This window comes from Tamandua tetradactyla, chromosome 3, assembly GCF_023851605.1.
Source record: "Tamandua tetradactyla isolate mTamTet1 chromosome 3, mTamTet1.pri, whole genome shotgun sequence".
NCBI lineage: Eukaryota > Metazoa > Chordata > Mammalia > Pilosa > Myrmecophagidae > Tamandua > Tamandua tetradactyla.
Genome location: NC_135329.1, coordinates 152,037,966 through 152,053,254, shown reverse-complemented (window position 1 = coordinate 152,053,254; position 15,289 = coordinate 152,037,966). Strand labels below are relative to the sequence as shown.

The window sequence follows — 15,289 nt, the reverse complement described above, 5'->3', positions numbered from 1 at the left end:
CTGACCCTGCAGAAATAAAGGAGGCAGTGAGCGGATAATATGAACAACTTTGTGCTAATCAACTAGACAATGTAGATGAAATGGACAACTTCCTAGAAAGGCATGAACAACCAACATTGACTCGAGAAGAAATAGACGACCTCAACAAACCAATCACAAGTAAAGAAATTGAATTAGTCACTAAGAAGCTCCCAGAAAGGAAAAGTTCGAGACCAGATGGCTTCACATGTGAATTCTACCAAACATTCAAGAAAGAATTAGTACCAGTCCTGTTCAAACCCTTCAAAAAAATTGAAGAGGAGGGAAGGCTACCTAACTCATTCTATGAAGCCAACATCGCCCTCATACCAAAGCCAGACAAAGATACTACAAGAAAAGAAAATTACAGACCAATCTCTCTAATGAATATAGATGCAGAAATCCTCAACAAAATTCTTGCAAATCAACTCCAGCAGCACATTAAAAGAATTATACACCATGACCAAGTAAGATTCATCCCAGGTATGCAAGGATGGCTCAGCATAAGAAAATCAATTGCTGTAATACACCACATCAACAAATCAAAGCAAAAAACCTGCATGATCATCTCTATTGATGCAGAAAAGGCATTTGACAAAATTCAACATCCTTTCTTGTTGAAAACATTTAGGCTAGGAATAGAAGGGAACTTCCTCAATGTGATAAGGGGAATATATGAAAAACTCACAGCTAACATCATCCCTAATGGGGAAAAACTGAAAACTTTCCCCTGAGATCAGGAACAAGACAAGGATGTCCACCATCATCATTGTTATTCAACATTGTGTGGAAGTTCTAGCCAGGGCAATTAGGCAAGAAAAAGAAATACAAGGCATCAGAATTGGAAAGGAAGAAGTAAAACTCTCACTGTTTGTAGATGATATGATACTATATGTTGACAACTCCAAAAAACCCACAGGAAAACTAGTATAGCTAATAAATGAGTACAGCAAAGTGGCAGGTTACAAGATCAACACTCAAAAATCTGTAGTTTTTATATACACTAGTAGTGAGCAATCTGAGTGGGAAATCAAGATAATAATTCCATTTACAATTGCAACCAAAAGAATAAAATATTAAGGAATAAATTTAACTAAGGATACAAAAGACCTATACAAAGAAACTACAAGAAATTGCTAGAAGAAATCACACAAGTCCTAAATAAATGGAAGGGCATACCGTGTTCATGGTTTGGAAGACTAAATATAGTTAAGATGTCATTTCTACCTAAATTGATTTATAGATTCAAGCAATACCAATTAAAATCCTAAAAACTTACTTTTCAGAAATAGGAAACCAATAACCAAATTTATCTGGAAGGGCAGGATACCCCAAAGAGCTAAAAATATCCTGAGAAAGAGAAATGAAATCAGAGGTCTCATACTACCTGACTTTAAGGTATATTACGAAGCTACAATGGTCCAAACAGTATGGTATTTGCATAAAGATACATATACTGACCAAGGGAATCAGTTAGAATGTTTAGATTTAGAACCTCTCATCTATGAACAGTTGATCTTTGATAAGGCAGTCAGGCCAACTCACCTGGGACAGAACAGTCTCTTCAATAAATGGTGCTTCGAGAACTGGATATCCACATGCAAACGAATGAAAGAGGATCCATATCTCACACCCTATACAAAAACCAACTCAAAGTGGATCAAAGGCCTAAACATTAGATCTAAGTCCATAAAACTTTTAGAAGAAAATGTAGGGAAATATCTTACAAATCTTGTAATAGGAGGAGGTTTTCTAGCATGAGCATGAGCATTGAAGAAAGAAATAGGTAAATGGAAACTCCTCAAAATTACACACTTTTTTGCATCAAAGAACTTTGTCAAGAAAGTAAAAAGACAGCCTACACAATGGAAGACAATATTTGGAAATGATATATCAGATAAGCATCTAGTATCCAGAATACATAAAGAGATTGTTCGACTCAACAACAAAAAGACAAACAACCCAGTTACAAAATGGGCAAAAGACATGAACAGACCCTTCTCAGAAGAGGAAATACAAATGGCTCAAAGGCACATGGAAAGATGCTCAACTTCCCTGGCTATTAGGGAAAATGCAGATCAAAACCACAATGAGATATTTCACACCTACCAGAATGGCCATTATCAATAAAATAGAAAGGACAAGTGCTAGAGAGGATGTGGAGAAAGAGGCACATTTATCCACTGTTGATTGGAATGTACAACGGTACAACCACTATGGAAGGCACTTTGTTGGTTCCTCAGGAAGCTAAGTATAGAATTGCCAAATGATCCAGCAATACCATAGCTTGGTATCTAATCAGAGAACATGAGGGCAAGGACACAAATGGACACTTACACACCAGTGTTTATAGCAGCATTATTTACAATTGTCAAGAAATGGAAACAGCTCAAATGTCCATCAACAAGACAAGTGGCTAAACAAGCTGTGGTATATATATATACGATGGAATATTACACAGCTGTAAGACAGAATAAAGTCATGAAGCATGTAACAACATGGATGGACCTTGAGGACATTATGCTGAATGAGATTAGCCAGAAACAAAAGGGCAAATGCTGTATGGTCTCACTGATATGAACTAACATTAATGAATGAACTTGGAGAATTTCAGTTGAGAACAGAGGCCATCAGGAGATAGAAATAGGGTAGATTTGGGGTAATTGAAGCTGAAGGGATACATATTGTGCAACAGGACTGATTGTAAAATTTCAGAAATGGATAGCAGAATACTACCTAATTATAGTACAATAATGTTAGTACACTCAATGAAGCTGAATGTGAGAATGATAGAGGGAGGAGAGCTGGGGACACAAATGAAACCAGTAGGAAAGATAGATGATTGATTTGAACAGTGAATAAAAAAGTATTTGCAAAGTCCCCTTGGGGGAACAGCAGGAAAGGGGGAAAATTCAACTTCCCCATTGGAGAACTCCTAATATTCTCGCAGGCAGTGGGGACAACCAAATCAATAGGCTGAGCCCTCAATCTTGAGGTTTGTTCATATGAAACTGATCCCTGCAAAGGATAGACTAAGTCTACTTAAAATTAGGCCTAAAGTTCACCCCCAGGGAACCTCTTTTGTTGCTCAGTTGTGGCCTATCTCTCAGCCAACACAGCAGGCAAACTCACTACCCTCCCCTTTCTATGGGGGACATGACTGCCAGGGGTGTAAACCTCCCCGGGAACATGGGACAGAAATCCTAGAATGAGCTGGAACTCAGCATCAAGAGATTGAGAAAATCTTCTTGACTGAAAGGGGGAAAAGAAAAATGAGATAAAATAAAGTGTCAGTGGCTGAGAAATTTCAAACAGAGTCTTGAGGTTATCCTGGAGGTTATTCTTACACATTTTGTAGTTACACAGTTTCTAGTTTAAGGTGTATTACAGAGGCTAGAGGGAAGTGCCTGAAATGTAGAGCTGTATTCCAGTAGCCATGTTTCTTGAAGATGAATATATAATGATACAGCTTTTGTAGTGTGACTTGTGATGCTGCTTTTATCATTGATATTGAAAGATGAGTAAAAAAATACGGATTAAGAATAAATAATAGGGGGAAAAATGTTAAAATAAATTGAGTGGATTGAAATACTAGTGAAAAATGAAAGAAAGTGATAAGGGGTATAGGAAAAAAAATAGGGGGAACCAAGGTTAAAATATATTGAGTAGATGGAAATACTAGTGGTCAATGAAAGAGAGGGGCAAGGGGTATGGTATGTATGAGTTTTTTCTTTTTTCTTTTTATCTTTTTCGGGAATGATGCAAATATTCTAAAAAATGATCATGGTGATGAATATACTGCAATGTGATGATATTGTGAGCCATTGATTGTACCACATGCATAGAATATTCGTATGTTAAGAATGTTCATGTTTGTATGTTGTTTTGGTTTGATAATAAAAAATAAATTTTAAAATATGTTTTTCATTTTGCAAAATAGTACGATTTTTTTTTCAGTCTGCTAACATAGTTAAGCTATTTTAAGCCATCCAGACTGATTTGCCATCCATAGAACTATCTGAAAGTACGGTTTCATGTTTTGCAAATGGATGGATAACACTTAAGTGTTTGCACTTGTGAGCAAAGTAGGAACGTAAACTAGGATTTATATTCTGGCCTTTTAAGATTTCCTTTGCCTCAATGGCAGAGTTTTTCCCTTTAATCTCCCCTAAGAAAATCTAATACAATCAATTTTGATCTTAAACAAAATGAATCCCAAGATATTCCAGTAATATTTTATTTTTAGTCGTTGAGCATAATACTCTCAATTTTTTTGTTTTTTAAATTGTCATATATAAAGTTGACTTTTAGTAGGAAATATGCAGTTCTATGAATTATGAGACATATCTAGATTTGTGTAACCATTACTGTAATCCAGATACAGAGCTGTTCGACAACTCCAGAAAATGACCCTCTTGACATTTTTCATTCCCATGTTATAATCATCTGGAAACACCATAACCGTTGTTTGAACTAGGAATACATTGTCATGTCACATCTCTTAAACTTGCATCAGAAAATAGGCTATTTAGTGTTCTGTAATTCTGCCATCCATCCTCTTTTCTAACGTATTTAAGCTCTTCTAATTGCTAATTTTGTACTTTGCTGATTTATCATCATAATCAGGGTTAGTATTCATCTCTTCTCTCTACCAAATATCATCGACTAATCCAATCCAAAACTCTGACCTCAGGAGATTTACTATCTGGGTGTTAGTGGATCTGTCCTTGTTCATGTTACATCTGTTCCTAAGTAACACTTTGTTCACCATCTACATTGTTTTTCGACTGCCAGTTGTCTGATATTAATGCTGAAGATTATTATCTGGATACACAAGAGAATCACTGCTGCATCTTTCTTTAATAGGCTCTGCAGATAGCAATGTTTCTTTTTACAAGTGTTTTAATGGCTTTGTGCCATACTTTTTCTTTGGTTGAGTGCTTTCATCACTGTATATTTCTCTGATTATGTATGGTACATGCAGACCAAGGGAGGGGAGTAGTCACAGGTTATAAATTAAAAGCTTACCAGATCAATATTTAAACAAGAGTTGCATATTAATCGATCTGTTGTGTTCATTTGAGTGTACAGTTATGTCATGCATTTCTAGTAGAACAAATTTCAAACTGTAGTACATGATGAATAGTAATGAATTATTTTAAAAGAGATTAACATTTTCTAAGCTTTGATATGAACCTATAATTTATGACTTTGACATAATAAAAAATTAAGAAACTTATTTTTTCATCTTTAATTGTCATTGAGAGCATTTCAGACCATCTTAAGCATTATTGATGGGTAATGGGTTTTAAGCCTCAGATGGATTTTAACCCTGACTTTTAGATCTTAAATTTTCTTATTTTATGATTCTTTTAAGGTATTTCAAGGCTTTTTGTATAGGTAGAATATCTCTTGGTATGTGGTGGTTTTTTATTTTATGATTTGTGACTAGATTTTTGTTTTCTTTCTATTTTTTTTTAATTCCTGAAGACAAAACAAGCACATTATTATTGTGGGACTTCCTTTATTATCTTTATTTGGGGACTATAAGGTAAAACCTTAAGAAGTAATACACTAGTTTTACTTGCTCACACAATTTTTGTAGTTAAAAATTCACTATTTTACCGTTTGTTCTTCAGATGGATCCTGTGCAAAAAGCAGTCATAAACCACACATTTGGAGTGTCCATTCCCCCAAAGAAGAAACAAGTTATTTCTTGTAATGTCTGTCAGCTTCGCTTTAACTCAGATGTGAGTATCACCTTTTTCATTGCTTCTGTTGTTTGTCAGGCTGAAAGTCTGAATGGTCTGAATATGTACATATCTTCATATTTACATACTTTCTAGCAGCCACTTCTATTGATAGCACACTCGTTTCAGTGTGCCAGATTTCCAAGGGATTTGGGTTCAGTGTTTAAAACTTGAGCAGTAGAATAGCTTTAATAGTAACATTTAAGGCTTTCTCAGTGCACTCAGTCTCATCTACCATTTTTCGGTCAATCCCACCAATTATATTTACTTGTCAAAAATATTTGGAAGGCAGAAAATATGAAAGAAGTGTTTGCACTATAAAATATGGGAAAAAAAGATTAAAATATATTGTACGCTGAAGTTATTTGAAGTTATTACTCTTGATATAAATGGCACATTTCATGAATATGCCAAATCTTGTTCAGTATTTGAGAGAATTATATACTATGCAATTTGCATTTTCCCAGAACTTGGAAAAAGAGATAAAACATCACAGATTATTTATCTAGCCAGCATAACCTTTCTGCTAAAGATAACAAGAAAATGATACATACTAATCTCTTTTATGAAAGTACGTTTTTTAAAGTGTATAAACAAAAAAATAGGAAATAGAAATAGATAATATAAGAATATTTTTTAATAGCCATTGACCCAGCAAGGCCATTGATCAATGCAAATCTGAATCTGAAGGCTACAGCTAATATGCAGCATTCCTTGAATTATTTGACTCCAGAAGCCATTTTCCAAAGAACATGACACAGGATTAATGTTTGTTTAGAAATACTAAACTAATAAATGTCTTGAATATGCTATTAAATGATGTTTTGATAATTCTACATAGGACTCTCACTTCCTAAAGTCAATACTTACTATAAAACATACAGTAATCAACATGGTATTGTGAAAGAATGGACATATCAATCACTGAAACAGAACAGAGGCCAGAAATTGAACTATACCTGTATGATCTGTTGATTTTCAACAAAGTTTCAGAGGCAATTCAGTGGAGAACAGCTTGTCTTTTCAACAAATAATGCTAAAACATTTGTATATCTAAATGCACACACAAAAAAAGAACCTTGACTCTTAGCTCTCACAAAATGCAAATATTAATTCAAATGAATCATAGGTCTAACTATAAACCCATAAGTGTAACACTTCTAAAAGAAAATCTATGTGACCTTGGATTAATGATAGATTTCTTAATTAGGAAATAAAAAGCATGAGCTATTAAAAAATTACATATTAAACTTCATCAAAATTAAAAACCCATGGTCATAAAATACACTGTTTTATTTATTTATTTGTTTGGCATGGCAAGCTCCAGGAATTGAACCCGGGTCTCCAGCATGGCAGGCAAGAATTCTGCCACTGAGCCACCGTTGCATCACCCCCTAATGCACTATTACATTGTTCAGAAAATGAAAAGATGAATTACAGACTGGGAGAAAATATTTATAAAACACATATCTGTAAGAACTTGTAAATGTAGTATATAAATAACTCTTACAACTCAATAAGAAGTAATAAATGTGCAAAAGATTTTAATACTATACCAAATAAGAAATATAAATGGCAAATAAGCACATGAAAAAGATGTTCAACATTGCTAGCCATTAAGAAAATGCAGATTAGAAACCACAGTGAGGCTCCAGTACACCTGTTAGAATAGTGAAAATTAAGTTGATAATATGAAGTGACGAGGATCAGGAACAGCTGGAACTTTCATATACTTTGTGGGAATGCAAAATGGGGCAGCCACTTTGGAAAATAATTTGGTAATAATTTAAAATAAGCTTTACAAAGTTATATATATATTTCACATATGGCCCAGCAATCCCATTTCTAAGCATTTAATCCAAGGTTTAAACAAACTTGTAGTATAGCCATACAATGGAGTACCATTGAGCACTCAAAGAAGTAAAATTCATGCTACAACATGGATGAATCGTCATATCAGCATGCTAAATAAATTAAACTGAGCACAAAGACTATGTACTGTGTGATTATACTTATATAACTTTCTCCAAAAGACAAAAATACAGTTATATAGAAAAATTAAAGTCTATATAACTTCATGAATATAAAATTAAAATGTTAACTATTTAAGAGACTATCACAAAATTAATGCCCACTTGAAAAAAATGCTCCTTCTTTAACACTAGCATTTGCACTGCAGGAATGACAGATGTTGAAAACATGTCATAATGCAATGCAAAGTGAAATTGTAAAAATCTTGCATAAGAAGCAGAATTTCATAAAGTCCACAAATGTGATATTAGAGAACTGCTTGATTCAGTGCCACTCAAAAATGAGGATCTTCCTGTTAGAAAAGTTAGCAATTTGAGAAAAGTAACAGAGCTGCTGATAGGCTCTTCAAAAGAAAAGGTTTTGAATAAAGTGACTAATGGGCCTTTGAGGCAATTATGAATCAATTGAATTAAAAAATGATAAGTGAGGTAGTTACATGTTACAAAATCATAGTAATTTAAATGGTACCTTGAGAAGTTTTGCTTTACCCCATTGCCCATCCTCCTACTCTCCATGCCATTCCTTTTCTATTTGTAAACACTTAAATAGTTTTCCATATCTTTCTAGTTTTTAATGCAAATATAACCAGGTATTAATACATATTCTTTTTTTTTTGCTCTCTTATCCACAAAAAGTAGCATACTATTTACACTTTACTTGAATATTTTTTAAATTAACATAAAATATCCCTAGAGATTTTCCTCATTCTTGTTTATAAACATGGTATGTGGAATAAGAACCCCCAAAGATGTTCATGTCCTAATTCCTGGAACCTGTGAATATGGTAAAGGAAAATTAAGGTAGCATGTGGACTCGAAGTTGCTAATCAGCTGGCCTTATATGTCCGGTGGGCCCAGTGTAATCACAAAGGTCCTTCAAATTGGAAGAGGGAAGCAAGAGGAAGTCAGAGTGATTCAAAATGAGAAGGACTCAATCAGCTATTGTTGGCTTTGAAGATGGAGGAAGGAGGCCACAAGCCATGGAGTATGGGAGGCTTCTAGAAGCTGGAAAAACAAGGAAATACATTCTCCTCTAGAGCCTCCAGAAAGGAATGGAACCTGCTATCTTGATTTTCACCTAGTGAAACCCATGTCAGACTTCTGACCTTAAGAACTGTAAGATAATAAACTTCTGTTGTTTTAAGCCACTAAATATATGGTAATTTGTATATAGTAGCAATAGAAAACTAAGCTGATAGTCTATTTGTGAATGTTCCATATTTAACTAGTCCCTTATTGATGGACATTTAGATTGTTTCCAGTCTTTTGGTATTGCATATATTTTCAGAGTCAGTGAATGACAGCGCTAGGCTATACATTCAAGTCTCCATCCTCTAAATCCACAACTTTTCCTAATATATTGTGTTGCCTTACATAATAACTTTACTCATTTCCCAAGCAATTAGCTTTTACTAGCAAAGAGTATTAATGAAAATATCCAAGGTTTTTCTTTATGTAGATCCACTTAGAACATGTTCCAGGTCTGATTCTCTTTACTTCATTATTCCATCCTTCTGGGCAGCACAATATAGAATTCTCAAGGCCTTGAACGTAGATTTAGGTCCTGATTCTGAGCTTTGTAAGCCACTTGAACAGTGTGGGCCTCAGTTTCTCATCTATAACAAGATGAGACTACATGGTCTCTGAGGAAGACCATTACAGCTCTAGGATTAAAAATCATTTACACGGCATCCCTATTATAGGAGGTCAGGATATATTAACTTCTTCTCTGTCTTACAAGTGAAACAGCAAGAGCCAGAAAGGATGGCTGACATTTATGCTTTTCATTTGTGTAATGGCAGAGAGCGGACAGTAGAATCTTTTTTCTACACCCCAGAGGAGCTCTGGAAGTAGGTTCATCTTTGACTTGAACTCTGTTCAATGTCAGTCATTTTCTTCATATTTACTGCTGGAGACATGGACCAGTGTGCACACATAAGCATGTGACACCAATTTCCTTGTCACCACTCAAAAACTCCATTTATAATGGAGAAAGAAATTAAATTTCTGAGTCATGCTTAGGCTCTTGGCAGTAAAGCCACAAAGTCTGGATAGCAAATGCACAAGTATGATATGTACATGTTTTCGGTGTTTAGTAATAGTGCTATAGTTGGCATAACTGAACTCTGAAACTGAGCAGTTTTTATTTGGGAGAGAGTTTATTATTTTATAATTACCCTATTTACATTTTAATGTAAGAATTAAGATGCTCATCCTTATTTTCTTTAATAACATTTCTAAATCAGCCCAAGACTGAATTGACTTCACTCTTCAATATAGAAAATGTTTGTTGAAAAATCTGGAAGGCAGATTTGCACAGTAAATAGTCTGTATTCTGCAGTTCTCCAGCACCCATATAAAATATATCAAGACAGGCCTCATACATTAAAATTCAGTGTGACCTACTTTAAGTATCCCATAGCCTGCTTTGTCCAGCTTTTATCATCTCAGTAGAGTTCCACTATTGGAAAGCAAAAGGCTACAGCTTTATTTACACAATTCAGTGTTATGTAAATGAGCAAGTATTAATCACAAACATTTCCCAGATGAATCGTTACAAATTAACGCCATAAATTTTGCCAGGGGGCAAGCATTGCAGTCCAGGAATAATGTGTCTTTCCAACTGATTCCCCGCCATTTGCACAAATTTGTGCAATACCTCAGTCTCTAGTTTCTTGTTGGCCTTTCCTTTTCTGACCTGGTTTAAGTCAAGCACTGAATGAAGTTGCCCTAAGACTGAAGGGCCCTTTCTTCTTCATTGAATGAGCATACTACACATGGTCCCCATAGACTTGCATTACTTATTTGACGCTAACCCATTTGATTCAGTTTTTCAAGTTTACAATATTACCTTTTGAATAGCATCATAAATTTTGAATCATTTGTATTTCACATTTTCTTTATTTTATCTTACTTCCTGGTAACTCTAGGTTTGTGAATTTGTTGTTGCTACATGTGTTTGTATTTTTGGTTTTTGGTTATCCAAAATCTGTCATTTTTGGCTCGCTGTTCTTTTTGCTATACTCTGTTTTTTCATGTCTAAAGACATAAGAAGATGTCCTCATGCCATCTCTGATTTTTGTTAGACTGATTATGTACAATGGGCAGGGAATTAAGGTTTTGCTTAGAAGTTGAAATGGCAGGGTAATCAACCATTTATGTGACCATTTCTGTGGGTGACATGAGTCTTCTGTTCTTTACTATAACTTCTCTGAAATTTCAGAAAGTGCAGTCATTCAGCAATTACCCTGAATTCCCACATGACTTTAACTGCTTTGTAATTAATACATTTCCAGTGCTGCCTCCCTCTGCATTTTTGGATCTTGTCATCTTAGCAGTTTTCATTTGGATAAGGTAACTTAAATTGCACTCTTCTGGGTCTTTTAGACTGTGATATATATGGGGGGGGGTTAATGTGTTTTGGGCTTTAATTTTATGCCCAGTTTATGATTTCTTTAGCAGTTAATATACTAACACAATACAAATCCTCATGTTCATTTGTCTTGCATAAATAAGCTGCCCCCATCCACTATCTGCCACTTTGGAGGCTTTAGTGCCATCTCTGCTAGAGGCCCTGGCACTCTCTGTCATCCAACAAAGATCTTAGCAATCATGAAATTAGGGAGGAGCACAACTATGGTCCCACTTTAACTGCCTTTCCACGTGCTCTTGGCTGATACTGCATCTCCTTTGGCCACTACACCTAGCTCCACTTCTCCACTAGCTGCCATGAGACAGCAAGTCCCTGCAGCAGCTGTGATTCCTTCCCTGAGAAATCAGAGTGGCCGTGAAATAGGAATCCTGTTAGATACCATGTCTGAAGATGTCCCGTGCAGCAAAAGCAGAAGACACATTCAGCTGTAAAGGGTACCTGCTTGGGTTTTTCGAAAAGTTAAGCTTTCTCTCTGTCATTGTATAACGTTAATCTAGGAGATTCTGCATTTTGCTATTTACTGCCTAGTGCTGGTTTTGAACTCTAGAAATTCTGTCCACATGCTATCAGTGCTTCTCTTCCCATGTCAAATTGTGTTCTTTTCTGAGCAATCACATTTCTCATTTCTTTGTTTTCTGGTCTGTCATCTCTTCCCTTCTCCTCTAACATTTCTCCTTTTTATCCTCTGTCTTCTTTGTCTGGCACAAAAGTATAACAAACACACTATTTTCCCTGTCTTTCTTAAACCTTGATTGTGTCTTATTAAGCTTTTTTAAAGTTAATAGTTGGATTCATTGCTGTAATTTTGGAGGTACTCACTTGATATTGAGAAAGTTAAAGAAAGCATGTTGAGCTTGTTATTTGAAACTCCAACCAGTTTCAAATGTTAAAAAACTGTTAAAAAAGACAAGTCTATTCTGTATTTCCCAAATGTTCAGATACACTGTGTTTGATGATCCTTACCATATCTGATATGTCAGGGAAAACTTTAAGCATTTATCTTCCAATATTTGACCCACCCCATATCAGCACTGTCACACAAATCCAACAGATATCTGACATGATAATTCTATAAATTAACTGTTCCCTCCCCCCACGTACATATTCATTACTGCCTTACACACTATTCTTTTTCTTGAAAGCTCTTGCGATAGCAGCCCTTTTGTTTATATATAATTTACATATAAATTTATACTGTATTTTATTTATGAAATAAATTGTATAAATTCTTTATATACAATTATATATATTATTTTTATATAGTATGTGTAAATTATGTAAGTATATATAAAATTTGTTTTTTAAAAGAGATGATGCTGGTGAAATGTGAGAGGCAGAGTTTTAAGAATACTGGTTCCTAGCCTACCAGGTTATACCTATGGTAATAGAGGTATCCAATTAAGAACCGAAATAAGCCATGAAGTTGGTCCTCATTGAAAAGTTGAGTTTATGATGAGGGGTTTGGAAAAACCCACATTTAAACTGAACTCTTTAGTGGGTAATTAAATAAAGCAATGCTACAGTGATATAATCTCATTGCTGTGTTGGGAACTAAAAAGCTAGTTGTAAAGTTTACATCTGCTATAAGCAGTACAAGTTATTAGATAAATGAATAATTTTGAAAATTTGAAAAACCAACTCTTCTGTCAAGAAAAAAGGTGCTGGAGATGGAAGGAGTCAAATAGCATCAAATGAAAGTCTAACAAATGATAGCCTGCTTTTGTCAAACATTTTACATTTTTCCCATAAATAAGACTATTTATATTGATTCTTAGGTTTGGAGGGTAGTGAAGCAGATAGAAGGTAATTAAAAGCATAAATCTCAGGAGCTTGGGAAGGTAATTCTCTGCTTTGCAGACATAGCTGACAAAATGATGAACATTTTTTGCTTCAACATGACAGAAATATAGCGTGATTAAGGGAGCAGGGACATACTGTGCTAAAAGTTTTGGTCAATAGCTGCTGTTTAACAAACCTTTAAAGTTTAGTCAGCTTTTTTGAATCATATAGTAGTTACATATTAAATTTTTATAATACTTATTTCCAGAGGAGCACTATAATTTTACAAAAGTCTTTCTCATCATTACATTATTTTAAATAGGTATTTGGATAATTTTGGACTGATTTTAAATTCATCATTAAAAAAGCTATCTAGGATAAAAGTGAAGTTTTTAAAAAGTGAGCATTATAAAATGATCAGCCTATTGTGATGTTGTAAAGAACAGTAGATATGGATATTACAGAGGAAGTGCCAGCACTCAACTCCCACTTATCAGAATACATTCCCAACAGAAAACCATTATTACCAAATACTACAAACTTTGGTAGCTTTCCATTAAATATTGATTTGCTGATCCAACAATAATAAAGCCTTTAAAAAAAAAATAGTGTTCTTCCTTGTTTCTCCTGTGTAAAATTCCTGTGTAGGTTTACTCTTTTAGTCAAAAGTAAAAGATTCCTGAAAAGATTTTTGAGTCATTTTGTTGATCTTTTTCATCCAAAAGTTGTCTTACATTTGGTGGGTTGGGAGGAGCTGTTGAGGATATATTTTTTTTCCTTCTTCTCTTGGTATGGATTTCTTTTGTTAAAATTGGTTGTGGGATCCTAAACAAGATAATGTTTCAGTCTGTGTTGTTTTGGATTCTTCAAAAATTTATTGTACATATATTAAGAATCAGGTAAAAATTCTAGGCTGAATACCTGTAAATTTCCAGAATAATAATAGCTGGTTTAAATTTATATTCAGGTTTTATTTAGGACAAGACTGGATTCCTACAATGTGTCTTTTACTCTGTATGCTTGAGTGGACAATTGGCTGTGATTTTCACAGCCTTTACAAGAAGAAAAGTATTTATGTAAGACAAAAAAAACCTAGACGGAGCAAAAAGTCAACCTGTCTTGATTACTTTCAAGCAAGTGGCTGCTTTAATACAGTTCAAAGTTACCCTAAAAGAAGTAATTTTGTTGGATATATGTGACAGTGCTGATATGGGGTGGGTCAAATATTGGAAGATAAATGCTTAAAGTTTTCCCTGACATATCAGATATGGTAAGTTATCTAAAAGAGGTAACTTCTAGCCTACTTTCGTCTCTCAAACAGCAGTTCAAATAAAGTAACAGCATTTTCCCCCTGGAGGCCAGAGAACTTTAGATATTCCAGAAAGCCTGACTGGCCATAAGGACAGCATATGAGGAAGTATTGCTATAGCCAGTTTCTAAAATTTCAAACTAGAAAGACATGGTTGGCATAATAGCACAGCTGGTTAATGAGAGTTCTTCAAGGAGAGAAAAGATGCAGTGAACTTGGCCAGAAACAGAAGGATGTTAAAATAGTTCCTGCCGAGATCGGAAGATCTGAGAAATATAAGACAGGGTCCCTACCTTCAAAGACCTGATTATCTAGCTGGAAAAACAAAACTAATACACTTAGAAACATTGCTGAACTGTATGGATGTTAACTGTAGGGTAATAGAAATTTATGAAAGGAGACAGCACATGACTAGAATAGTTCCAACTGGAAAGCTAACACTTGATAGATGCTCACTCTTCTGCCAGGCTCTGTACTAGATACTGTCCCTGTATATAATCTCTGTATCTGCACAAAGGTTCATGGAGGAGATGAAACCAAGGAAGATGTGAAAGATAGCCAGGATTTGAGGGAGTGGAAATTGAAGAATGGTAAAATATTAGAGCTAAAAGAGACAAGGCTTTTTATGGACACATCCATGGATAGGCTGCAGACATAGAGGGTCCATGAACCCCTCAAAATCATGCAAAATTTTGTGTCTACATATCTGATACCATGATCACTTAAGACAAGTGATTAAATGCTCTCTTCTCAGAGGATGAATGTTTCACAGCTTTCTTTGGCAACATGTTCTGGATTTAAGCATTTTTAGTATCTAGGAATTCATCTTATCTAAATTGTTAAAAAGAAAACAACATCTTGAGGTTTTTATTTTTTTCTTACTTTAGTTCTGTCTTCTAGGGCATATAAAAAGCAAATGCTATACTCACTACTTAGAAAACAGGTCTGATTAAGACTAAAGAATACATCA

The 15,289-nt window shown here is 34.7% G+C and overlaps 1 protein-coding gene across 33 annotated transcripts in view; it reads left to right on the top strand.

Annotated features, from left to right (window-relative positions):
- The window catches only part of ZNF385B (zinc finger protein 385B), a 479,275-nt gene that overhangs the window by 411,667 nt on the left and 52,319 nt on the right, over positions 1-15,289 (top strand). For all 33 annotated transcript variants that reach the window (XM_077154333.1, XM_077154334.1, XM_077154332.1 and 30 more), the window contains one exon: positions 5,658-5,768. In XM_077154333.1, the coding sequence (XP_077010448.1) occupies positions 5,658-5,768 (111 nt within the window). The remainder of the gene's footprint in view (positions 1-5,657; positions 5,769-15,289) is intronic.